This window comes from Chenopodium quinoa, unplaced genomic scaffold, assembly GCF_001683475.1.
Source record: "Chenopodium quinoa cultivar QQ74 unplaced genomic scaffold, ASM168347v1, whole genome shotgun sequence".
In the NCBI taxonomy this organism is placed as follows: Eukaryota; Viridiplantae; Streptophyta; class Magnoliopsida; order Caryophyllales; family Amaranthaceae; genus Chenopodium; species Chenopodium quinoa.
In genome coordinates this window covers 2,785,777-2,811,806 of record NW_018742681.1, presented here as the reverse complement: position 1 = coordinate 2,811,806, position 26,030 = coordinate 2,785,777, and the positions used below count along the sequence as shown (strand labels likewise).

Sequence of the window (26,030 nt, the reverse complement as noted above, 5' to 3'; positions counted from 1 at the left end):
ACACAGTCTTCAAAAGTACGCCTTAAAAAAACAATAAGAAAAGGAACACTTTCTAAGTACAATAGTTAAAAAAAAAAATGGGAAAAGCATCATAAAAGCTTAATGGGACACTGTAGCCTCGAAACGGACAATCCACCTAACTTCTTTTGATTTTTTTCTTCTTCAAAACTCAGCGCGAAAGAGTTTGCCCTGGTATGCATGTGCGAATAAATATCTGATAGCCATTTGGAAGGCCTCGAGGAAAAGTGGTTTCTTTTGTTTTATAAAGGTAAATATTTTTCACCATTAAGGACCTAGATTTCTACCTTTAGAAAAATTGTTTTCCACCCCATCACAAACCAAACAAAAGAATATGAGTATAAAAGGTAAATCATTTTCCATGAAAACATTTTATATCAAATCAAATGGGGTATAGGGGGTGTTTGGCTATTGGATTTTTGCCTATCTTTTGGCTTTTGGTTTAGTAGTTTGGTCAAACAGCCAAAAAATTTGTTTGGTAGTTGACTTTTTTGTTGGCTTTTAAGCTAGCTTTTCCGCCAAAAGCCAAAAGCTAATAGGAATAGCTTTTTCTATTGGCTTTTGGTTTGTTGGTCCCACTTTATCACTAATAAACAGCTAACAATCATAAATAATTTTACCAAACACTTTTGTAAACAGCCGACTTAAACAACTAACTTAAAAAGCCAATTTATACAGCTAATATTTCCAGCCAATCAAACAAACCAAGCAAACAAGCCAACAACCAATAGTCAACCGTTGATTGCCAAACAATCCCATAACCTCTCCTTTCACATTGTTTAGTAATTTAGTTATTTATTTGAAGCGCAAACTGCAAAACAAGCACAAAAACAAATAATGTGGACGAGATTGATTAACAAGTGTTGAATATCGCTCAGCCTTCCGCGTTTAAATGACCTTACCCTTGAAAGGCTTGTTATTAGAAGTGTCATAGTCTTTTACTCTAATGTTCTTAAAATAAAAATCAAGCAAGCCTAGCAGAGAGAGAAGAGCGTTTGAGAGACGTCAGATAGCTTTTCAAGCTCCCACTTTCGTCTTCTCTCACTCTGCCACTTCTCTTCTCCCTGCTTGAGATAGCACTCATCTTCCAGAATTAGGGCTTTTTCATTCATCTCAAACATGGTCAGTGCTTCTTCTTAAACTAGATCTTTTCCAGTTTAAAAATTCCATTTTTAGTTGATGATCTAAGTTGCAAAACTAGACTAAAGTTTCGATTTTTGAAGTCTTTTTTCCTAATTTTTTTTTATTTTTTTTATTTTTCGTAAATTTGTTAGCTAAATATATTAGATTATGAATTGGGTTTGTATTGTGTTAAATGGGTATTACTTATTTTTTTTTGGAGGATTACCGTTTGAAATGGGTAGCTTCAATTTTAGGGGATTACCATATTTTCTTTAGTTGGGTATTATTAGATTATGCTAATTGATTTGATAAAAATGTTATTTTTTTTAATTGAAATATTGCTTCATCTGATACAAATTACCTGGAATTTTGTGGTTGGCAGAACAAACTAGGAAGAGGACATCGTGAGAAACTCCAGCAGTTTATGGCAATTACCGGTGTTAGGTAATGTTTAAGTGTTAGCATCAGTATGCTTAGCGTATGTGCTTTTTACAGATGATTTACAAGTTAGTGAATAATTTAGGGTTTAGGTGATGGCAAAACCTTGTGAAGCCGAGCTGGGTTTTCTGATTTCGGGGGGGGGGGGGGGGGAAGGGGTAGTGGGGTGGGGTGTGATCCCGTGCCATTTTTTGGGTTAACTTGTAATGGCTTGTAATAGGTTATTGTAAATTCGCCTTTCCAAATACATGTTGTAGGAGAGAATTGATGTTTTAATGTCTGTTTAGTTATAATGTTTAAATATATTATCAAGAATAATTGTTGATCTTGTAATTCTCCTTTTTTTTTTCTTTTTGTTTTTTCTTTTTACATATGTGTAATTCTCTTTGTGAAACTGTAAATGATTACTCCACCAATGCTTTTAACTAAGCTCTCACTCGAGATAGGATTTTGGGGGGTCAAATACTCAAATGTGCAATTCCATGTAAGCAGCGCTACTTGCACATTCGAACAAAAGGCTCTATTAGCTTGTTTAGTTTAGATTTGAAAATTCCCTTACTCTCAACTTCTCAAGCTTGCAATTTTGATTAGAATGTTTCTGAAATAAATCCTTGATAAAATGGGTGCTTACATTATTTTGGGAATTACTTTATCCTGCCTAGTTTGCTACAAATTAGATGTGAATTATAGTTTGCATTAAGGAAACCTCACACCATTAGAATCTGCTGAACATGGATGTATGCTATGTAAATTATTAATAAATATGGATTATTGCGATGATCTTTCATCTTGCGTGGAGATGATATGAATAGTTGGAAATATGCTGGCAAAATCTGGAGCTCGGCAATTGAGTTCAAATTAATTTTATTTTTATTTTTATTTTTTGTGAAGTGTGTTGTGCATAGGTCATCAGCGTCTGTGATATTAGATTGAGTAGCAATTAAAGCTTTGACTTAGGAGGACAAATATATAATGATGCTTATTGCTCACCTATATCTAACAAGAGTCCATTATCCAAAACTTAGTATCATAATCCTTTTTTTTCTTTTTTTCTATTTTTTTTTTTTTTTTTTTTTTTTTTTTTTTTTTTTTTGGCTTCTGTAGCAGTTTTTATATCCTTCATTAATAAGCCATAGTTGAAATGCATTATTCTAGGAGTATGGTAAACATTCAATTCATTTGTAGGAGGTAGGTATCTTAAATATCCTTCTGAATCTTGAACTTATTTGAAGAGACAAAGGAAAGAGACTTTCCTTTACCTTACTAGATTGTGGAATTGACTGAGAAATCCTAGAACACGAAAGAGTGCAGTAGAATGAAGTTTTAATGTCTTTTCTTATCTAGGTCTTTTGGGGCTGGGGGGCTTAGTAGGATGTATTTTGAATGTTCTCATATTGCACATATGTTGCTTGCAAGTATATAAGTTGTCTTATACTCTTATGTAGTTATGTGCTCCTTGTTTGAAAATCATTAATGTTAAGGGTCCCAAGAATATCAAGCTTTGGATATTATTATGAATGATCATGCAATTCTAACTTTCAGAGTCCTTCATGTTTCAAGAAAAAATGTCTGCCTTACCCTTTAATTATTCTCTGCTTCATTAACTTCCTATTTTTAAAATTGAATTGAGGGGGTGGATGTATGTGTGGCTGGGTCATTAAGTGTTTTCGTTTTTGGCTCCTTTTGGCTTTCCAATTTTAAAAGGAAAAGTGAGGAATCAGTCTGGTACATGTTCATATGGGTATCAAAAAAATCTGAAGAATTAGCAGCAGTCTTGTCTTGTTTCATGTGGTTCAAAACTTGAACTACTGGAGATGTGAGAGGTGGGGGGGGGGGGGGTAGGTGCTTTACGAGATTGGGAGTTGTAATCCTAAATCTTCAAAACCCAAGTTCGTTTGTGGGGATGGGGGTATAAAATGTTAAAATAAGCTTATAGTTTTTTTTTTATTTTTTTTTATTTTAATTTTTTTTTAATTTGGCTTCTATTGGCCACGAAATATACCGCGGGGGGGGGGGGGGAACACAACGGGGATGGATAGGTCAAAATGACTCATTTGCTCTTATGAAAGGGAAGGCTGAAGTATACTAGTAATGTTAATTTTTATGAGTTTACTACTTCATGTGTTCTTTTTTACTTGATCTGTTTCATTTATCACACTTGCCAATGCAGAAACTTAACAATCTATAACTATAATTCCTCATAAGTAAAAATTATAGAAGTTATATATTATGATAGCACTTATTGGGACGAATCTAACAAGATCCAACATGAATATGTTTTTACTTGCATATAATTCACAAAAAACGGTCAAAGGAGGGGTGGTGAATAGTGTATAAGTCAAAGCGCGTCAAGTAAAAAAGAACGGAGGAAGTATTTATTAATTATTTTTATATCCACATATAAAATACGCTCTATGTTCTTAGATCCCATATACTGTGTACACCAAGATTGATCTAACACTCATGTGGTGGACCTGGTGGCCCTATTATCTAATGCACGCAGGGTCAGAGAACTGAAGTCTGGAAATGTCAAAATGGTCTTAATGTAGAGGAGCCCATCGCAAAATAATTTTTATACAGATCATAGTAATTGCTTGTTATTAGTAATGAATAAACCTATAAAAAATCAAACAAAACTTATAATCCCATCAGTAATTTAGTAAACAGAGCCTAGAGAGGGGACAAGGAACAAGCTAGAAATAAGATTCTTGTATATCTACACTGCACCTTAAGGTGTTCGGGTAATAATAATAATATAATATAATGTAATACAAAGTATATTATGGTGCTTACTGTTCTTGCTAGTTTTCAGTTATCTACAGAAGAGATCATTGGAAATTATATTGTCTTATATAGACAGAAGTAGTTGTTCAATAATGTGATGTGATATGCTTAGTTGTGTTTCCTTCCCTATTCTCTTCAATAGGTTTGGTAAAAATGGTAGTTGCTACACTGACATAATATATGATTCTTTGTTATGTAGTGAGAAAGTTGCTCATCAGGCACTGAAGGCTGGTGACGGGCATCTAGAAGGAGCACTTGATATTTACTACAGTCAGCCTCAGATTAAGCCATTTACTGATTCTAGGCATTTGGAGGAGCTTTTTAACCGATATAGAGGCATGCCATGCTTATAGATTTCTTTTTTAAATATATTATGTCCTATTTCTTCACTTGTCATCAGTTCCTATGTTTTTTTTCATTTATTTAATTTTTAATTTTTTTTAAGCTTTAACACCCCTTTCAATCTTCATTACATGCCAACTCATTGATGAATTGCTTTTTACTGTCCGTGGCTGTCTTTTGTACAATGTACCTGTTATGTTTTTCCTTGTAACTTTTCCTGACTTGCAATGCAGATCCGGATTATGACATGATTATGGCTGATGGTATATCAAGCCTCTGCACTGATCTTCAGGTCTGTTTACAGTTAACGGGTTATTTCTCTATTCAGTGGATTGTCTTTGGCTTTATTCAGCAAAACAAATTGTTAACCTTTATTTTAGCTGGTGATTGTTAGGCAAAACTGCTAGAGGTTGGCATTCAATATAGTTGTTTTAAGAATTAATGCTCAATATATTAGTGGGTGGTTTAGGATAAAAGGAATAATATATTTTTTTTAGTATTTGCAAATACCACTTTATTTTTGCATAAAGCTAGGTTAAAACAATGCTTTACCAAAAACTTATATAGACTCCCTCTTTTTTGCTCTGGTTGACTTTTTTTTTAGGAGAATTTGAAAAAGATGAGTGAGTGGGTGTAAGAAAGAAGTGGATAATGTAAGAGAGATGAAGTGATAAGGTTAGTGTGTTTGAAGTTGGGATCTAGTGAGACATGCTTGGGTGAGATGCTCAAATGCATCAAGTTACATCTATAGGGACATCAAATTTACATTTTGAATACATTCTACAAGTATCTCAATTTATCAACCTCAGCTACAAACAACATCCCACTCCCCACTCAATTTGCCAGCAACTACTGTCAAAGTCAAGTTGGAAATGATGGTCGGAATCTTTCAGCCGTAAAAAAAACCACATGAACAATGAGATGGAAAATTGCCCAACAATATGAAAAAAACTAAGCTACATCAACAATATGAAAACTGTAGAATTATTTCCCTTAAAATTACAGATTCATAATATAGATGTGGTCAATAGTGTTATAGAGATAAGATAGTACCTTCACTATATTAGAGGCACAATTATGATCAAAATTTGAATATTGATGAGGGAAATTAGTGTTGCTCCTAATCCTTTATAAAAAAAATCTAAATAATTCATATAGTGAATATAGTAATAAGTTGGGTCGATATCCACGAAGACTGCAAAAGAATGACACTGCTAGTTCAATACTATGGTAGAGGTTGTTTGATCAACCTAAGACAGCTAGACTAGATTAATAGGCAAAGGCCAAAGCTAAGACAGATGGAAACCAAGAAATTAAATACTAGGGGCTTAAATTGGAAGCCAAGGTCAACCTAATTAAGCATGGATCATATGGGTGCAAACAAACTTAAGCACTACTTAACCATTGCCTTGACTCTCGATATAGCTCCAACAGAGCAACTTCCCTAAGCATTAAACAAGATTTATCATTCTATCCAAATATACTAGGGATAATTCAAAGTCTTAAATTAGTTAATAGCTCAACCAAGGCCACAATCTCATTTCAACCTAAGTCAATAGTCCAAAACTACTCCAAGAAATCAAACTACACTCAATGATCAATTTGAATGCTAATAATTGGAAGGAAATTCAAGCACATATAATCAAGTTTAGCAAGCAAAACCCTAAATCCCACATGCATCAAGTTAATCCATTACCATACTGAAGTACTCACTATGCATATCCCTAATCAACACATAAGAAATTCTTTAGTAGTATTCATGCTTATACAAGGTTCTATATCAATGAATTTTCCAAGCTTAGCAATATCAAGCTAACTTGATGACATATCTAAAAAAATTCTAAGTAAGAGCAAAAGACATTAAGTAACAAGCAAGTTAAGTAAGATAGTAACCTAATATTAAACTAGAAAGATAGAAGATTAAGCATAAGATTGATGAAGTAGAGCAAGTATCAAAGAAAAGTAAGAGAAAGGTTAAAGAAAGTTACTGAAATGCTTCTTCAAATTTTCAAAAGATTGAAAATAAATATCCAAAAGTAGCCTAATTAAGCATTTCTCTCTAATTTATAAGTACTCAAAATTAATCTAATGAAAAAATGTCTTTATTACAAGAGAGCTCATGAGGTGCAAATAGTACCCCGAAAAATTAAGTAATCATGTTAGAAATTTGTTTGAAAAAAGGGTAGCTTTTTGGGCGAACTTCAGGGTAGGTTCGGTTGAACCATGTGAAAGTTCAGCTGAACATTCTTTATTTGGCAAAACCACCCTCAGTCTAATGGTTGAAGAACTGCCCCGAACTGACGGTAGGGTGAACCCGAGTTATTTTGAGGTTTTGGTGTTCGGCAGAGACTTGATTTTTTGTCCTCTTGTGCAAATTTGCGGGCTAACTTCTCAAGGGGCTTGCGAACTCTAAACTGTTGCATTTGTAGTCTAAGTCATGAACTCTGCTGGGCGAATCTTCACATGCGTCAAGTTAATCTAAAATATTGCATTGATATTTGGTAGTCGAAGTCAAGAGCTCTGTAGCCTTTGATTGTGTCAATTTGAGGGAAAGTCTGAATGATGTAGAGAGATGAACCTCTAACCTAAAGGGAGAAAGCTGTGAACTAGAGAGAGAAGCTCAGATCGAACTAGGGAGGAAATTTGGCCTTTGAAATTTTGAATGTCGATTACAAGTGCCATGTGTTTGCTTTATTTATTGCTTCAAGAAGCTTGATAGATCTTATAATCTTGACTGTTTTCTCACCTTAAGGAGGCTTCTCAAGTAAGCCTAAGTCTGCATATATCTGCTGTACTTCTTCTTTTTTTTTTTTTTTTTTTTTAAATTCCATTTTTTACACTCAAATGATTCATTGAACTTTATATTGTTGCAGGTCGATCCTCAAGATATTGTCATGGTAACCTCTTAAATCTGTACTCAGTGTGTTCTTCTTTCTTTGGGGAAATGCATTAAAAAATACTCTTATATATACGGGAAGAAGCTGTTGTGTCAATTTTACCTTTGTTTTTGATTATAAGAGAGTTAATTTAAGTTGGCAATTTGTTTTATGTTGCTTAGAGTTGTCATTCTGTGTGATAGTATTTATGATAAATTTTGAATCTAAAAACAGCATAAGACTTGAACTAGTTGAAACAAGCAACCATTATAAAATTCGACCCTGTAACCACTTGTATAAGACTAGACTGTTCTTACAAAGTTTAAGTAAACAACATTTAGGTCTTGTTTGTTTGCTATGAAAACCAACTTCTCATGGTAATTTACAATTTATGGGAAATTATTTCCCTAATATAATTCCTAGGAAATTGCTTTAGTTTGTTTGGTTAGTACTAAAGAAATTACAATTCCTCCATTTTGCACTTTTTGGGTTAACCAAACAACATAGCTCTATTGTATTTCCTAGGTATTTTGAGTGCCTATAAGGAGTTGGTGCAACCAAACAAGCATTTAATTATTATGCGTTACTATTTCTTTGTAATGAAGCGCGGTAACATTGAGTTAACAGATTGATTTCTCTTGTTGTCATGCCTTTTGGATCCCCAACACTTTGACATGTACTATGCTAACTCAACATGTTCTGTAAAGAGCTAATTTGCATTTCAAGGGTTATGTTACTTTGACTCTTCATCTCACTTTAAGAATTCATGTTGTCTGGCATGTATATGTAATATGGACATTTTAACACTTTATTTTAAGCCAAAATTATAATTTTTTTTACAAAATAGTTGAGTTGGACACTTGGGCAAATATGATTGTCCAACATATGTAAAGGGTGAGCTAGCTATTTATTTATTTATTACTTTATTTTATTACGAAGTTTTATTTATTTAATTATTTATTTGTGTGTGTGTGTGTGGTTGGGGGGGGGGGGGTGTGGTGGTTTTTTTTTTTTTTTTTGAAACTTGACCTTGGTTAACATATAATCCTTTCATCCCATAATACCTTGCCCATTTTGACTTTTGGCACCATTCATATGTTTAATTTGATTGTTATTTCAATCTGGCGCAATTCATTGTAACTGATGCTGGGGTTTGATTAAGTTTCTGTTTAGGCTACTTGGTATGAGCGAAATTAAAAAAAATTCAGTTCGGAGGTGAAATATGCTAGTATGGTTAGGTTAACAAACTGAATTATCAGAGTTTTGGTTTGATGTAAGTGTAGTTATTAGTAATAAAAGCACATTTCTAGGATTCAGGCTAATGATGACATATTAATAGTGTTTGTGGTATATTTATGTAGCTGATCAAGCACGTATATTAAATTGCTATCTATAACCCGAGTGATTGACATGGAATTTTTAACAAAATTATTGAAAATGAATGCAACTATTTAAATGTTATAACGGATGTGTGCAATGGAACGATTTCCCAACTCACCCTCGTATACAATGTAAAATAAATAGCAAAACACGTTAATAAAAGAGACCGTGTTTATGAGGAAATTTAGATTTCCCTTCCTCAAACAAAATTTTGTTATATTTGTTTCTACAAAATGAGAAAATAACCCTCTTGATGATTTTCCTCCTCAATAAACCATCATTATTTTCACCCTCTTGATAAATTTTCCCCTCAATAAAACCATCATTGAAACATCATTAATTTTCTAGTAAGCCTAAACCCTCTTATATAGGCTAAGCTAGAAATCCACATCAGTTAGGATATTTTACTTGCTCCCTAAGCCTAAATAATCCTAGATTGATTATATACCTATAATTTTATCTAGTTTCCTAATTACAAACCTCATTTAATTAGGAAAGCATAAAAGATAGAAATAAACAAAAGATACATCACATCTTTTCTCAAAACATATCTCGTTGGTATTTGGCAAGTTTAGTTTATTCCCTAATAAATCTTTCCTTAAACTCAACTTACCATCCACATGTTTCAACGAACCTTTTTCCTCTTGTTGGGCTTGCAACCCTAACAATAAAGAAACTAAGAAACACTTGAAATTATTGCATATACTCTCACAATGGCTTTGATTGCTACTAAAGGAAGAATAAGATGAGGAATATGGCCTCCGGCAAGCTATCTACTACCAACAAACATTAAATTTGAAATTCTTTTTTTTGGGGGACTTAATCTATATCGCTAAGTTTCATTATGCTTTGTGTTGCTTTGCTATGACAAATTTTGCCACTTTTAACACTTAATGCCCAATAGGAATTTGTGCAATTGTGCTCTAGGATTTTTTTGTGAACCTTTTGAAAGATCATTGTGGAGTTGGAGAGTCAGCTCAGTAGTAGTTGCCATAGGTATACTTTGATATGTTGTAAGCACAAAATGCCCAAGGGTTTATTAGGTGACTGTATGACCTCTAAATTCCATATTGTATTTGGCAATTATTAGTAAAATATTAACAGAAAATCACCTCTACATGCTCTTTAATTTACCCCAAACTAAGAAGTTTGATGAAATCCACATATAACTCCTATGTTACAGCCACAGAACCATATGTATTCATATTTTCTTTAATTTTCACATAGGGGTGATTTTGTAATTAAAGATTCCTCTTAAAAGGTGGTGATTTTAATAAACCTCTGCTAAATGGTGGATTTTGGTAAATTCTCATTGAAATTGTGTATGGGGCGGTTGTGTGAATATGAAGCTAAAGGCATAGTTTTAATTTATGCGTTACCTCCACCAATTATAACATTTGGATTTTTACAATTCAAACACTAATTTAACCGTCATTTGTAATTTATACCCAAGAAAAGATATAGTCATGTTGGATCTTGTTAGATTCGGCTTGATTCTTATTTTCAAAATATCAACTTTTTATATTTTACTTAAAGAGATATTAAATAATAAAAGTTGTGCATGAGCAAGTGTGAAACTCCAAATGTTGAAATTAAAAAATAACATAGGTACTTGTTAGTGGAAGTGTAATGGGTAACACCCTCATTTATTGGGGCATTTGTTTGATTTTAGATTATTGTATAGCTACAATCCTGTAAATGACTTTTTGACCATTATCTTTGTTGTTCGGTTGCTTCAGTTGGTCATCTCCTGGCATATGAAGGCTGCAACGATGTGTGAATATTCAAAGCAGGAGTTTATTGGTGGATTGCAATCACTAGGGCAAGTATTGGTTATTCTTTTGGTTTGATTATCATCTTCTTCTCAAACCTAATCAAAGCTCACGTTTTTTTTGCAGCAGAATTGACTCTTTGGAGAAGTTTAGGGAAAAAATACCATACATTCGTTCTGAGCTGAAAGATGATCGTACGTGGCTGGTTTTTCCTGTTTTGTTTCCATGTCACTTATTTTTATTTCTACATTTGCAATTTTCAAAGATAGTCATTTCTTTTTCTGCTGTTTTAATCTATCCTTATTTTCAACTGTGCAGAAAAGTTTCGTGATATATACATCTTTGCGTTTGGGTGGGCTAAGGAAAAGGTGATAAGTTTGTTACATATTTTTAATATGGTTACTTGTCAATTATGGAGTCTGATGCATCAATAAAATTTAGTACAAATGTCTTCAGTGTTAGTTTCTCCATGATATTAATTTCTATTGGCTGATTTTGATAATTGAGGGCGTCAAGGTTTATTTATTTTTCTTCTTTCTTTCTTATGATGCTGGACTTATAAGCAATTGATACTCTAAGTTGCTCTGAATATGTTAATTAATTGAGCATCATATATTTTGCTATTTCAGGGTCAAAAGTCTCTGGCGTTGGATACAGCAATTGGGATGTGGCAACTACTATTTGCTGAGAAACATTGGCCTTTAATTGATCACTGGTGTGAGTTTTTGCAGGTAATTTATGTGGAAAGAAGAGATTGATATATGCAAACTCCTTTGTTCATTTTACCATTCAATGTTAATTTGGTTCAGTAGCGTTTAGACTTGATCACCTAGAGTTTCTGCTCCTGAATCTCAATTGTAAGATCCTTTTAGTTTGTAAGGCTCTCAATTGTTTATTCTTGACATTTCTCTGATTATGTCTGTATGTTGTATAACTATGCTCGTTTATAGTCTGTCTCTTATGAGTCAAAGACTCCTCATTCTTATGGTTTTTGGATTACGATACACTAAATTAAATAGGCTCATTGGATTTCTTGTATTTCACATGTATGGTGATGTAGCAAATCTTTATTGGCTTGTTGTATATTGGATCGAGGGTTAATTGAAATTAAGTTTTTACTCATTGGAGGAATGTTGATGTTAATGATGCGGTACAAGTTATTTCTGGTGAAATGCTTTTTACTTCTGACATCAATATAGTCCTGTAAGTGACCTGCAACTATCTTTTCTGTATGAATGTCTCTGAAGTCAACCTTGTGGACTGAGTGTAGTTACTAGCAAAACTTCTTGATAGCCTAGTGCGATGGGTATGTGCTTCACCTTCTGAGAATTGTTTTGAATCTAGGGTTGTGAAGTAGGAAACTGGGAAAGCTATTTAGGATCTAAACATTTATGTTTGCACTCTGAAGTATCTCGATACTTGTGTAAATGATGTCTCCGAGTTTGAATTTGCTGGTCAGGCTTTATTGACCTTGCAATGGGTATCTCTATTAGTTGTTGAATTGTAGAGCTAAATTCTGAATTATTGGACTATTTTTCCTGACCAAAAAAAGCACAGTGCTAGTTATTCATAAATTGAAGAATATACTCCAATTGCGTACATTATGTCTGATTCTGTCTTTGATTCTAGGCCCGGCATAACAAGGCAATTTCGAGAGACACCTGGGCTCAACTGCTGGAGTTTGTAAGAGTAAGATATAACCTTTGTTTTGCAATTTTTTCCTCTGATTTTGATGAGATTATCTTTGATTGTGCCGCTGCATTTTCTTGGATCAAATTTTCTGGTAAATTGTTGTGGTGTTCATATTTTTGAAGTTGTGCTATCTGCATCTCCTGTTTTACTGTGTGTCTATCAAGCTGATGTAGTTATAGAACCTGGCTTTTATGTTCAAGCTGATTTCTCTAACAGATGTCCAGTTTATGAGTCTTACTAGGAGTCATGTTTGGTGGAATTTACAATATAATCAGTGTTGCTTACATTACATGACCTGCATGATGTTCATAGAGTAGAACCTTTCTATTGGGTGCTTCCTTTGCTGAAGACTTAGTTTTGATAAACGTGGTTATCTTCTTACTTGTGTTGCAGGTAGTAGATCCACAATTATCAAATTATGACGCTGAGGGTGCTTGGCCATATCTTATCGATGAATTTGTTGAATATTTGTATGAGAATGGCGTCATCCAGAGAGGTTAATGATGGAAATTAGAAAGTGATTGGTTAGTTAGAAAGATTTCTTTGGGGCAGTATTATTGTTTCTTCAGAATTATTTGAACAATTGAACACTAGTGCTCCATTACATTCTTAGCAGGTATTTCAACTGTGGATGAAAATAGAAAGTTGGGAAAATGAGCATTGGCTTTTGCTTGGAAGTGCGTCGTCTTGTGTTCATATGGTGTCTTTATTTTGTACTCATACCATTGCCAAATTCAAATTTTATTGTCTTGAATCTATTGCAATGTTGAATTGAAAGTCTCATTTTCTGTATCTTGATTAGAGTTCTTTGTCAGATGTTTGTGGTTGAGCTGTGATAAACCGTAGCTGGTTATGGGCCACCGAAGTATAATACTTCGTAGTAAATTTCATCTAATAAATTTTCTGATAACTTTTACGGAGTAATAGGATTATATCAATTGACACAGGGAGTACGCTATTTTTCACAGGTACTACTATTGCCTTATTGGCAACTCAGAAGCAACTGTAGCACAATGAAAAGAAAAAAAAAAAAATTATATACACCCGGGTGTAAGGTGCTCCTAGTGTATTTTTGTATATAAAAGGTGTCGGAGACACAAGAATGGGATAATCTAAACATTTGGACAAGCCCCACTCTAAACATCCCCTTAGAAAAAAGATTCCATTGATGCCACTCTTGCCACTACTCAATATTGCGAGGATGGAATTACTTTTTGGGTAGATGGTTGGGGTAAACGAGAAAATCCAATGTTTATACCATTGATAAACAATATTTATTTATTTATTTTTTTTTTACAAAACAAAAATTGTTTATCAAGGAGTATTTATGCAATTGACATATAGCTTATTTAACTGGCGTTATTAGTTTGCCGTTAACTTTTACTCTCTCTCCCCTCCAACCATTTTCACCTTACTTTCTCTCTACTCCTTCAACCTTCCAATTTAATGGCTAAACAAAGCAAAACAGTGATCATTGAAATCAGTGGAAAAGGGAAAGCTCACCTACTTTTTGGGGTATACATTGCTATTTATTTCTCCAATCAATCTTCGGGTTTTTGTTTAATTTCGGTGGCGAACCTGTCGAAAATGGTGCTGATGGGTGATGGTATTGGTGTTGGCAAAATTGAAACTGCTTAAAGAAGATGAAGTTGGGTAGAGATAGGAGGAAGAATAAGATGAAAGTGGGTAGGAGGAAGGAGGATGAAGAAGCTGAAGGTGGGTAAGAGGAGGAAAGAGGATGAAGAAGATGATGAATAGTAGCAATAAATGGACATTAACTTGTCTTCGTGAAACACAACTGGCAAAACTGTTGATATACGAAGTATAATTTTAAATTAAGCACGCATGAAAATCTAGGCAATTTGATTACAATAATGTCATTTGATAAACAAGAAACGTTTATCAACGTTTGAAACTAGGCTCCGTTGGGGTAAAACTATCTTGATGGGGAGTTCAACCATTCTCTGTTACGGCTGCTTAATCTACTAGTTACATATTGTTGAGTTCTTGTAAAACCCCATAAATCTTTACTTTCTAAAATACTTAGTTTGGCACACTGTATCGTATAGAGAATTATAAGGTAATTACTGTCATATAACTCATATTAAATTACTATAATTCTTAAGGAAATTATTAAAGTACTATAGCGGAATATTTTAGTTTAAACAAAATACACTCTTCGTATTTTTAGTGAAGTGTTACTCTTGTGCACGTATACTAATGTAATACTTTGACTAATAATATTTTAAATTCTCAATAAATAAAAATTTTAGCAACTGAATATTAATAATCTATTCATTGAGATGATTTTAACAAGTACCCATAAGACAATATATATTTTTTCTCATGTACAAATCAGTAATATTAGTCAAAACGAATCAGGTGAATAGTGCAATTAGTCATAATGTTTCACTTAAAATAATTATAAAAGGAGTACTTTAATACCTGTTTAAAATTGAAATAAAATTATCTATAACTTAGAACCATTTCAGGCCTCACTCATTAGAAACTTAAACAAATAATCATTAGTCTTTATAAAAAAAACATAATATTATTAATACTTTACAAGTTACTCTAAACTCTCGAGCACTCCATGCCATCATTAGCAACAATCATAGAAATCACTTGACAACACTAACTCCCCATATACACAAATTACGATATAGACACATCTTTGAAAGGAAACTTATAAACAAGAAACTTCCTATTAATAGATTTATTTTTCAAATCAAACTTGATTAATTGAAAAATACTAATTATAGCAAAATACTCGTAAATGAAATAGAGGTGATCGTTTACGGGATTATGCGGAAACGAGCTGAGCCCGAACTAAAATTTTTGTCGAATTGAATTAATGAAGCAAAAACAAGCTCTTTTATGCGGGCTTAACACCTTGTCCACCTCACCCTGATAAACAGGGCGGGCTAGCCCGAGTGCTAACGGGCCTACAATCTTTGTTGTACTTTTCACTAACATTTTTATTCATTGATATTAAACATTATTCTTATTAAAGTTATTTTAAAATTTCTCGATCACAAGTAATGATAGGAATTTGATTCAATGTTCACAAATCAACAATCACAAGAATATTTACTAACATTAAAAAACAGATGACATAGGGGAATTTGATTGATGTCAAGACTAAAAAGTATGGCAGAACAAGTGCAAAGCCAAGGGAATTTTCAGATGAATTCCTACAGTCAGTCCCTCTGCATCTAAGGCAGACAGAAAGAAGTTATGCAGCTGCCTTGAAGATTTCTCATGTCACTCTTCATAATTTGAAGAAAAAGGGAAGGCTGAGAACACACACAAGCAGTAACAAGCCAACACTAACATCAGACCACAAGGTAGCTAGAATGAAATGGGTTTTGTCACATATAAACCCACTGACAGCAAATGTGTTGGGTTTTGTAGCGACTTACGCTACGCATAAGAGAAACCTGCCCAAGACCCGATCACTAATTAAAGCAACTAAATATTTAATCACATAATTAACAACATAAGAGAGAGAAAGAGAAAAGACATTCTTACCCTTGACGCGTGCTTCGCTCGATTCACGAGCTCTTACTTCAAAGCTCGAGCCTCGCAAGTGCGACGGCCTCCTACGGCTAGCACCCTCGACCCGACCCGAACGGTCTTAGTCCCGAAGGTTAGTCGGGACTTGACCAATAAAAACTAGAGTATTACGAACTTAAGGTTTTCTCACTTTACTAAGGAGATGCCTTTTTAGTTCCACTCAAATGTTCTTCCCAAAACCCACAACTTGGGTATTTATAGGGAATGGAGACTTGATCTCCATTCTCCAATCAATGTGGGAGATTTTCATTTTCCTCTATTTTATTTTAATCAAAAACAAAATAAAATGCAATTCAATCAACAAGCTACAAGTGGCACAAGGAGGGAGAAAGAGTAGGTGAGGACCACCAAAGGGGGACCAACTCACCTTGCTCCCTAAGCCAAGAACCAACCATTGTCCCCACACAAAACCCGGACCACCTCGCCACTTGGCTAGCTAGAAGCCTGCCTTGGCTGCCAAGGCTGCCAGCTGGCGCCTAGCACCAAGGCTGGGCTACTGGCCAGGCTGCTCACGCACATGCGCAGCCACACAGCCAGCCAACGCAGGCATTGCTGCGATGCTATTGCGTGATGCTGCTTGGTGCTGCTTGCTAGGCGAGTGGTGTGGGCTTGGTGTTGCTCGCTAGCAAGCACGCTAAGCTACACACACGCACACACAGCACGCTGCTGCGATGCGTGTGCTGTGCGAGTGCATAGCTTGGTGCGAGGCTACGAAGTGCTGGGTGCTAGGCCCTAGCATGCTAGTAAGCACGCAAGGCACCATGCCTGCGATAGCAAGGCCCAGCAAGCACTTGCGTGCTGCTGGCCTTGCGATGCTTGCGGGCTAGCGAGGGGCTTGGTGCTTGGCCTAGCATGATGCGATGGCTGGCGCTGCTATGCTAGCACGCCCAGCCATGCACAGCCACACCACACACACGCATGCACGCATCTTGCGATGCTTGTGCCATGTGATGTGCGGTGCTAGGGGATGCTAGGCACCCATGATACGCATGGGTTGGTGACCTCGCCTAGCCTAGCACTCGCATGGATAGGCCAATGCGAGGCTACGGCTAGGCTCAAACTTGTCGCTTGCTTGATTTCACGTCTCGTCGAATTCTAATTCAACTCGACTTGCGACGCTCGGTCTTGACGCTCTAAGCTCGATATCCGACGTCTTTGTTCGTAATACTCTAATGACACATCTAATCATTCAGATTGATTCGTCGATTCAGATCGGTTATTCGATTGGGGTGTAACCCAAAGGGTTATGTCAAGATTAAACCGTAATATTAATTATGCATTAATATTATTGATCGGAAGTGGCCTCTACCTAGGCATTCCGATCACTTGACCTCACTGAAGAATTAGCTTTTGGATAATTCCGAACCCTCTATTGGAATAATACACTTGTTGGAAGGACACCAATCCTTTCAAAATGAGGACCCCACTTTTGTTGACATGAACCATGTCATACACATAGATGAGAAATGGTTCTATCTCAATCCTAATAAGAGGAGATTTTATCTCTTTCCTAAAGAGGAAGATCCTTACAGGGCATAACAGTCAAGAAGATTCAAGCTAAAAGCAATGTTCATAGCAATCATTGGGAAGCCATTGTATGACACAAATGGGGAACTACTCCATGATGGGAAGTATGGCATATTCCCATTCACTATCAAAGAGAAAGCTAAGAAGTCAAGCAAAAACAGAGCAGCAAGCACATGGGAAACAAAGGAATTCCAGAATGTCAACAAAGAGGTGATTAGGGAGATGTTACTGACAAAGGTCATACCAGCAATTGTGTCTAAATGGCCTGAAAGTCTTCCCAAAAATGTGGTCATTCAATGGGACAATGCAAGGCCTCACCAAGTTCCCAGATATGAAGAATTCATTACAGCAACAACAACAAATGGGTTCAACATTCAAATTGTATTCCAACTAGGACAATCACCTGATTTGAATGTGTTGGATTTAGGCTTGTTTAGGTCAATTCAGTCTTTGCAATATCAATCTTTTCCTAGCAACCTAGATGAGCTAGTTGAGAAAGTCATTGAGTCTTATGAAACATTCAACCCTAAAGTCAACAAGTACATATGGGTGACTTTGCAAAGATGTATGATAAAATTCTCAAGGCACAAGGTGGGAACAAGTACAAAATACCCCACATGAACAAAAAGAAACTTGAAAATCTTGGCATTCTGCCAGATCAAGTTGAGGTGAAGAAGGAAGTTGTGATGGAGGCTGTGGTGTACCTAAACACTATGTTTAGGCCAGCAAATCAAGGCAATCAAGATCAAGCAGAAGATATGGAGGTAGATGTAGACTAGGGGACTCATCAGACCAGAACAACATGGATTGCCACACATAACCACTTAACTCTTTTATTTTTATTTTTTTTAAATATGTGTGAATGAATAGGTGGTTAGTTGTATTTTGTTTATTAGGATGATCTAAACATCTAAGGCAGTCATATGTTACTTCTTTTGATTATGTAATGGTCCATATGTAACCACATTTTGAAGGGAATGAAAATTAAAATGTTTTTTTTTTGTTGTGTGGACAATAAATCCATCAGAAGAGTGTGTATGATTGTTGAATACAACACTTCAACACAAGGTTACCTCAACAACAATCTCAATACAGAAATTGTTGGAGCAAAACTCTTGTTTGAAGTGAAATTCAATGGAGTCCCTTCATAATTTGGATTAGAAAACACCACTCAAGTCAATGGAATGGGGGACTCACTACTTGAGTGTATCAAAACACAAACATTTGGGAATCTGTTATGTACAAATTCAACAACCTAAAGGGACTGACAGTGTTCTCTACACAAATGATCATTGAGAACAGTCTAAGGTGCAAACAGTCCAACTTCACAAAACCAAGCACACAATAGACTCATCATTCATCAACTAAAATCCCCTAGGTACCATTAGTCAATATTCCAACACCAAACCAACAACACAAGTCAATGAATCCAACAGATGCAGCATGAATCAACAATAATTTCCAACAATAACCAATAATAATTTCCAACAATAACCAATAATAACAATTATGTCCAACAATAATTTCCAACAATAACCAATTACAATTTCCAACAATAACCAACAATAATTTCCAACAATAACCAACAAAAACCAACAACAATTTCCAACAAAAATCAGAATCAGGAAGACAAATCCAACAAGCCACCAGAATCAAGAAGACAACAAACCACCAGAATAAGGAAGTCAATCAAGGCAACATAATCAGGAAGCCAACAATAATTCCCAAAAATCACTTAAAGCCAAGCACAAAGGCAACAACAATCATGATAAATAATCAAAGGACAGGGACTCATAATCACCAGAACATAGAGCAAACAACACCAACAAGGAAGCAAAGAAAATATAGTCTAGCAATAAACAACAATCATGATAAATAATCGAAGGAAATGGACTCAAATTAGAAATGAAAGAAGTTAGGGTTACAGATCATTACGCAAGCAGTCACTCAAAGGGTTGAACCTTAGGGTTCATCCTCCTCATATAGTGCTTGTAAAAAGGGTCCCTCATTTCACTAACTTCAAGGGGAGGGACACTGCTGGTAGGCTTCTTGGAAGGAGGTGATGAATCCTCCGCTTTTTCAGGCTTATCATCGGAGATTTCAATAACCTCCTTATCAGGCAGCCCACGGATCCGCCTAAGAGCCACCAGAACTGCCTTCCTTCTAGCCCAAATCTTAGTGGGAGGCCTATCCCTCTTAGATCTGCGTTTTTTTGGTGGGCACAAAACTTCCCTCACTACTTTAGCAACCAGAACTACAACTTCATGGGTGAAATCAAGCGATTTCTTGCCCCATGACTCACCCTGACCCTCAGCCCTCCTCATCAACGCTTTCAAGAACCTTCCCCAACGCCTTGTAAGCCGTCGAAGTACAGTAGGGACCAGACTCACTAGACTCATAGAATTGGCGAGGAAAAGGAGAGTTCGTCTTAATGGATTGAATGAAAGAGAGAATCAAATTACCCTCTTGCTTTGAATCAGTGGCCATGTATGCTTCGTGGTGGGGTTCAAGGTTAACCATTTTGTTGGGGGACTCGATTTGTCAAAAATCTGATGAATCAACGACAGATCTGGAGAGAAAGATTGCAGAAAACGAAGAATGAAGAGGAGAGAGAAAGTAGAAGAGCAAGAACTAGGGTTTATCTGGAGAATTCTCCATAAGAAAAAGGGGGAAAACCCAGCCATCACAATTAATTTTGGGTGGTTGGGAAGATGAGTAAATGAGGGTAGTTAGGGGGAAATGGGATGATATATGGAGGGATTCATTAGATTAGTGTAGTTAGATTAGGTTTAAGTTAATGAAATTAAAATAAGATAAGGGCATACTTAAGAAAATCAGTTTTTTTTTTTTTTTTTTTTTAAGTAAGGGTAAATAAGTCTTTTACAGCCTTGTTTTTTACTAAGAATGGAAAGAAAATGGAAAGTTGCACATAACGTTAATCATCCGTTTTTGGCAAAAGTTGCACATAACATTTAATGGAGGTAGTACAAATTCTCATACATTAATCACCAGTTATGTAATCAATATAATTTTAACTTGCTTGACTTAACTTAATTTAATTTGACTTGTCATAAATGTATATCAAAATATGCATAATACTAAGGAAATTCTTTTACCAAGAGTAGTACAAATTTTTGGACATTTACTTTTCCCTGTGACTTTTGATTATTTTTATTTTAATATTTTTGGAGGGTATTAAAATAGGTTATTACTTGTTGGTGACTGAATGTTACTTGTTGATTCACATATCGTAATTTAATTTGATTGACTTACTATTAACTTTTTTTTATTTATTTTTGAAGATATAATTTTAATTTTAATATTTATTTTGCTTTTATTTAGAAACCCCTCCCCATCGTCCTTTTTTCCCTCCTCCCTCCTCAGATCATCGCTTGCGCTACACCTCCTCCACTGTCCTCTTTCTCCTAGCTAGAACACGCAAGTAATCTCAATCGCCGTATGGGAAGCCAACCATAGCCTCAAGAAGAGGAGAACAATGTCCTTTCTTCAAAAATAGTAGTGAAGAAGATGCTCAATTAGAGAAGAGTGGGATCCAAATGGAGGTGTATAATTCTAAGAACTCGCGTTGTCAAAAGGCTCACCAGTAAGCAAGAATCAAATGGGTGAAGTTATCTACCTCAATAAACGAAATTCATCCCAGCGGAAGTGGTTTTCATAAGCGGATGCTAATAAGTCAAAGAAAGGAGAAGAGCTCCATTTCTTTAGAGCTCAATCATTGTCTTTTTTGAAAGTTTGTTCTTTCACCAAAAATCTAACATCTGGAAACCCCCCCACCCCCACCCCCCCAAATTTCCATCCCCCCTAAATTTCCATTTGAGGTAAGCAACAGTCTCCAATTTGATTCTCATAAGAAATGAGAATACCCATGAGAATTTGTTGAAGGAGCTACTAAGTTTGATGGTAGAACACCAAATCAGGACTAAATCCCTAGAGACATAGAAAGATGAAAAGGCAAGGAAAGCCTCACAAAGAGAGTGAAGAAGTAAAGGATGTACCATCTAACCTAAATTCAAAATTTGAAGCTCAAGTGTATGAGAGGACAAACAAAATGGTTAGTTGGAATAAGAAGGAGAAAGACAATTACAATGTTTACGACGTAAAGGCAAAGAGCCCTGTAAAAAGGAGACAATAATCAATAAACCCGTCAAGCTTGAAGGGTGCGACCAGCCATGCTTCCACATTTAGGAAGAAGAAAAGGAAAATAATCACCAACTCAACCGCTGTTCATGCAGAATGGAAGAGGAAAAAGGATTCTCCAACCGCATCGGATCAAGTCTATCATGCTAAGAAATTTTTTTTTAGACAGTGGTGGAAATAAGACACAAAGAAACTCGCTACTTTTAGCCTACGGCTATTTTACAAGCTACAAACTCCATTAGACCATCATTACAACTAGCAAAATTAATATAATAAGAATTACAAACATTAGGAAAACTATAATAATCATAAATCTTTTTCTTCCTTACACGGTTGAAGCATTTGAACGAGTAAAGGGCTGAATCTTTTCTCTTATCTCCAATACGATACTTGCAAACAAAGTTAGGGTGATTACACAAACTCCATTAGACCATCATTACAACTAGAAAAATTAATATAATAAGAATTACAAACATTAGGAAAACTATAATAATCATAAATCTTTTTCTTCCTTACACGGTTGAAGCATTTGAACGAGTAAAGGGCTGAATCTTTTCTCTTATCTCCAACACGATACTTGCAAACAAAGTTAGGGTGATTACAAGACTTGGAGGAGCTTCTTCCTTTAGCTACTTGTTTCCGCGGTGGATGTATTGCTCGTGGATGGGCCTTCTTCTTCCTTGCTTTTGATCCATGAGTTATCCTACAACCTTGCATTGCTCAAGATTTTGTGCCGCATTGAAGGAATCACTATTGGACCTGGACCTTCATATTGATGCACATCGACGTCGCTTCCTAGAGTTTCAATTGTTGCCATTTCTCTCTCATTGTGCTTGCAGTAAGGTGTCACTCCTCTAATTAGGATCCTCCTTAACCCATTCTCCTGTGTTATCAGTGATGGCACTAACCTCTTCATTTTGTGGCTATTGGTCAATAGTTGATGTAGATGGGGTAGCCCTCTTACTTTGGTTTCCCCCTTTTTTGGAGTTGCTCCTTGTCTTAGAAGCTATTCGAACAATCATGAAAGATTGTTGGCATGAGTTAAAGCAAAGAGAAGTTTTCCCCTGCTTTAATGATTAAATTCCTTTTATAACATTGAGAGAGTGGAACCCGACCTTCTTGGATTAACAAACCGATAACTGGGCTTCGCCTGATTAATGTTTTCTGAGGAGGTTAAGATTTCTCCATCCTCCATATATTCATTCTTAGACAATTTAGCTACCTTACTAGGAAAGCTCTTCTCACTCAACACTTTCTTAGGGAGTAACTTAGAGTTATTGATATTTTTAAGGGCGCTATCATGGGCTCCTGATCCTGCTCATAAACAATATTATCTACTGACTTCTCCACAACTCTTCTTTTTAGGGGAGGAATCCTCAACCCTAGTCCGAAGGGGTTAGTCCCATGAGGATGAGTTTTCCTGATTTTTGATAGGCATGTGACTTGGTTTTCTCCAACTGAATAACTACCTCTTGGTTCGAGGGGTCCAAGTTAGAAGTTGTTTAGGGTAAAAATACCCCTGTCCATGTGGACCAATCGTGTGCTAACACGTGTCAGCTTCAGAGGGGTTCTGAGAGAACCAATCCTCTGGTGACATGTGGCACTCTGACCTATGAAAGGGGAACTGATCCCCTCACATCTATAAATAGAGGAAAATCCTCATTTATTACATATTCATAAATACACACACAAAACCCGAGAAATATTAATTGCAGAATTCTCTCGGAATCCGAGAGAAAAAACCTTTACATTTCGCACTTTTACATGCGGATACGTTCTAACTTGATCGTCGGAGGCGGAACTCCACCCAACTGGAGTTTTCCATGGTTTGCAAGTACAAACGGTCAACGCACATTCTTGGAATGGTAACCCTCCCGAGGAACTCTAAAAACCCCGAAACATCTGGCGCCGCCTGTGGGGAGAGTACTTCTGAGATGGCATCAGAGTCTGTACTGCCTGCTGAAGGCAAATGGCCTACGGCCAAAGCTGAGGTCTACACAGACCAAGATAGTAGTGACGACCTTGAGGTCGACACCTACGTGGCCCCAGACGGGTCATTCAGAACAAGACACACCCGTTCCAAGGAAACATGAGAACGGGGCGAAGACAAAGCTGGTCCCAGCAACCCAACCGTCAAGCCGGCTGGGACACCCTAGGCGGCAGAGGGAGCTGCCCTCGTTACAAGAGATGAACTCATGAAATTCATGACGAGTTTCAAAAGGGAAATCAAGGACCTCATAAACATGTCAACTGGCACCAACAAGGGTCAGGCGGCCAAGAAGCCTTCTCGCTCAGGGAAAAAGCACGTTAAGGATCGTGTGCCTACTCCTCACCCTAAACCAAAGGGGGCGGATGGGCCCATGATCGACCTTTCAAAGCTCCATTTCCCTGAATCAGGGAAAAGGAAGGCCATCCGACAAGTTCAGCCGGATGGATGGATCAAATAGGACTTACTCAGATGCCCAGATGTTAATCCAGCAGAACAGAAGTCAACAGTTGTCTGAGTCGGCTTCAACGTCGACTTACCAAGACAGTTTCCAGAATACTTCAATGAAGTATTAAAAAACAAACCAAGAGAGTCAGTCACGCGGCTTGTCCGTACAACTGGCCCTCAGATTATCCAGCCGGCTCCGTATGTCCCCCAACAGCCATACATGCCATATGGATCAACATACACGTAGCCTGCCCTCTTTGGAGGTCAGGCGGCACAGCATGTGCAGCCTATGGACTGGCAGCTCCGGCTGCTAAATCTTGGGGAACAGTCGTCGGCTTTCTCCAGGGAGATAACTGAAGCGGCTCAGCCGGCCAAGGTTAAGAACGTGTTGGTTGGTACCTATGACGGTACCACCAACCCGGAAGACCACCTAATGGCTTACACCAACCTCATGTACTTACAGGGGTTGGACGCCGCCGCCTGGTGTCAATGCTTCCCGGCGACGTTGAAGGGCATAGCCCAACGATGGTTAGGCAATCTGCCAGCTGGTTGCATCAATAATTTCAAGACGCTTGCACACTTGTTCGCGTCCAACTTCTCTATGGACATCCTCGCTAAAAAGACAAGTCTTGACTTGGGAGCTATTCAGTAGGGAGATAGAGAAGGGCTAAGGTCCTATGTCAGGCGGTTCAATCTGATGAGAATATAAATTCAAGGGCTGTCTAACAAAGTTGCCTACACAGACTTCTTCAAGGGTCTGAAAGACAGGTCGACCTTTAAGTTCGACCTCGTCAGAAAGAGGGTTGTTACTCTCCAAGAAGCTTTGATGGAAGCCGAAGCCTATATACAGGCGAAAAAGCTCTATTCCATCAAGCAGTCGTTGGACCCTAAAAAGTCCGACAAAAAAGAGAGTCGGTTAGCTTAGCCGGAAAAAAAAGAAGAGAGCAAGAAAAGAAAAGAAGTCTGGGTGACGGAAAATTCTAGTTTGCCGTCCTAGAAGAAAAAGAAAGAGTTGAAGCCGTACGTCCCCAAGTACGAGTTCAACAAGGACTGCTCCTCCATCCTCATGGAGATTAAAGACCGGTTGACCATTTAGAAACCGGCTGCAATGAAAAGTCCCATCAATAGCAGGGACAAGAGCAAGTACTGTCATTTCCATGAAGATATAAGCCATGACACCAATGGCTGCTATAGCCTCAGGCGGTTACTGGACCGTTTGGCTGGTGAGGGGGCTTTGAAGTCCTATATTATGAAGTCCAAGGAAAACCCCAAAACAAACAGTGGACAGCCGTCCAAGAAGCCTGACAACCTTGTTATAAGCTCTGACATTGATGAGGAGCAAATCTTTACTATAGCAGGCGGTTTTGCGGGAGGGGGTCCTACGATCCGGGGCACCAAGGACAACATCAGAAAGCTGGAGGTCAACTCAGTGGATGAGGGCCAAGCGTCGAAAGACACCTTCCCTGAGGTCATCATCTCTGAGAAGGACCGGGGCAAGGTTGGGCGGCCTCATGATGACCCCATAGTCATCGAGTGTAAGGTTGCCAACCAATGAGTGGGTCGGGTCCTCATTGATACCGGGTGCTCGTCTGACCTAATCCGCCCGGAACGAACCGTCAAGGTGGGGACGGTTGCTTTTGCCAGGTTGGGTGCAGACTTGCACCAACTATCGAAGGAATTAAAAGACATTTTTGCCTTTGAAGTGGAAGAGATGTCAGGCGTCAACCCGGATCTTGCTGTCCACAAACTCGACGTGGATCCAAAAAAGAAGCCGGTTAGGCAAAAGAAAAGAAATCACGGCGAGGAAAGATCTCATGCGGCTGCCCACCGAGGTCAAGAAGCTGATGGATGTCGGGTTCATTCGGCAATGTTACTACTCGGATTGGGTAGCAAACGTTGTCCTTGTTAAGA

General features: G+C 37.0%; 1 protein-coding gene across 3 annotated transcripts; it reads left to right on the top strand.

Annotated features, from left to right (window-relative positions):
- The first annotated feature begins 933 nt into the window (after positions 1-933).
- Positions 934-13,334, top strand: LOC110722420 (DCN1-like protein 1). Of its 3 annotated transcripts, XM_021901686.1 has the most exons (12): positions 934-1,140; positions 1,523-1,584; positions 4,562-4,698; positions 4,938-4,996; positions 7,578-7,601; positions 10,700-10,782; positions 10,859-10,926; positions 11,051-11,100; positions 11,362-11,463; positions 12,362-12,421; positions 12,818-12,948; positions 13,041-13,334. In XM_021901686.1, the coding sequence occupies exons 1-11, from the start codon at positions 1,138-1,140 to the stop codon at positions 12,923-12,925; spliced, it is 756 nt and encodes a 251-aa protein (XP_021757378.1). In that variant the 5' UTR covers positions 934-1,137; the 3' UTR covers positions 12,926-12,948; positions 13,041-13,334. The 3 variants fall into 3 exon arrangements, with proteins under 3 accessions (XP_021757378.1, XP_021757377.1, XP_021757379.1); XM_021901685.1 differs by having other exon boundaries at positions 935-1,140; positions 12,818-13,334; XM_021901687.1 differs by having other exon boundaries at positions 936-1,140; positions 10,862-10,926; positions 12,818-13,334.
- Positions 13,335-26,030: the final 12,696 nt, after the last annotated feature.

Bases quoted from the DNA above. Each gene is read 5' to 3' on its own strand.
- LOC110722420 (XM_021901686.1), top strand. The intron at 4,699-4,937 runs GCATGCCATGCT...CTTGCAATGCAG, and splicing joins GCTTTTTAACCGATATAGAG to ATCCGGATTATGACATGATT. The intron at 11,464-12,361 runs GTAATTTATGTG...CTTTGATTCTAG, and splicing joins ACTGGTGTGAGTTTTTGCAG to GCCCGGCATAACAAGGCAAT.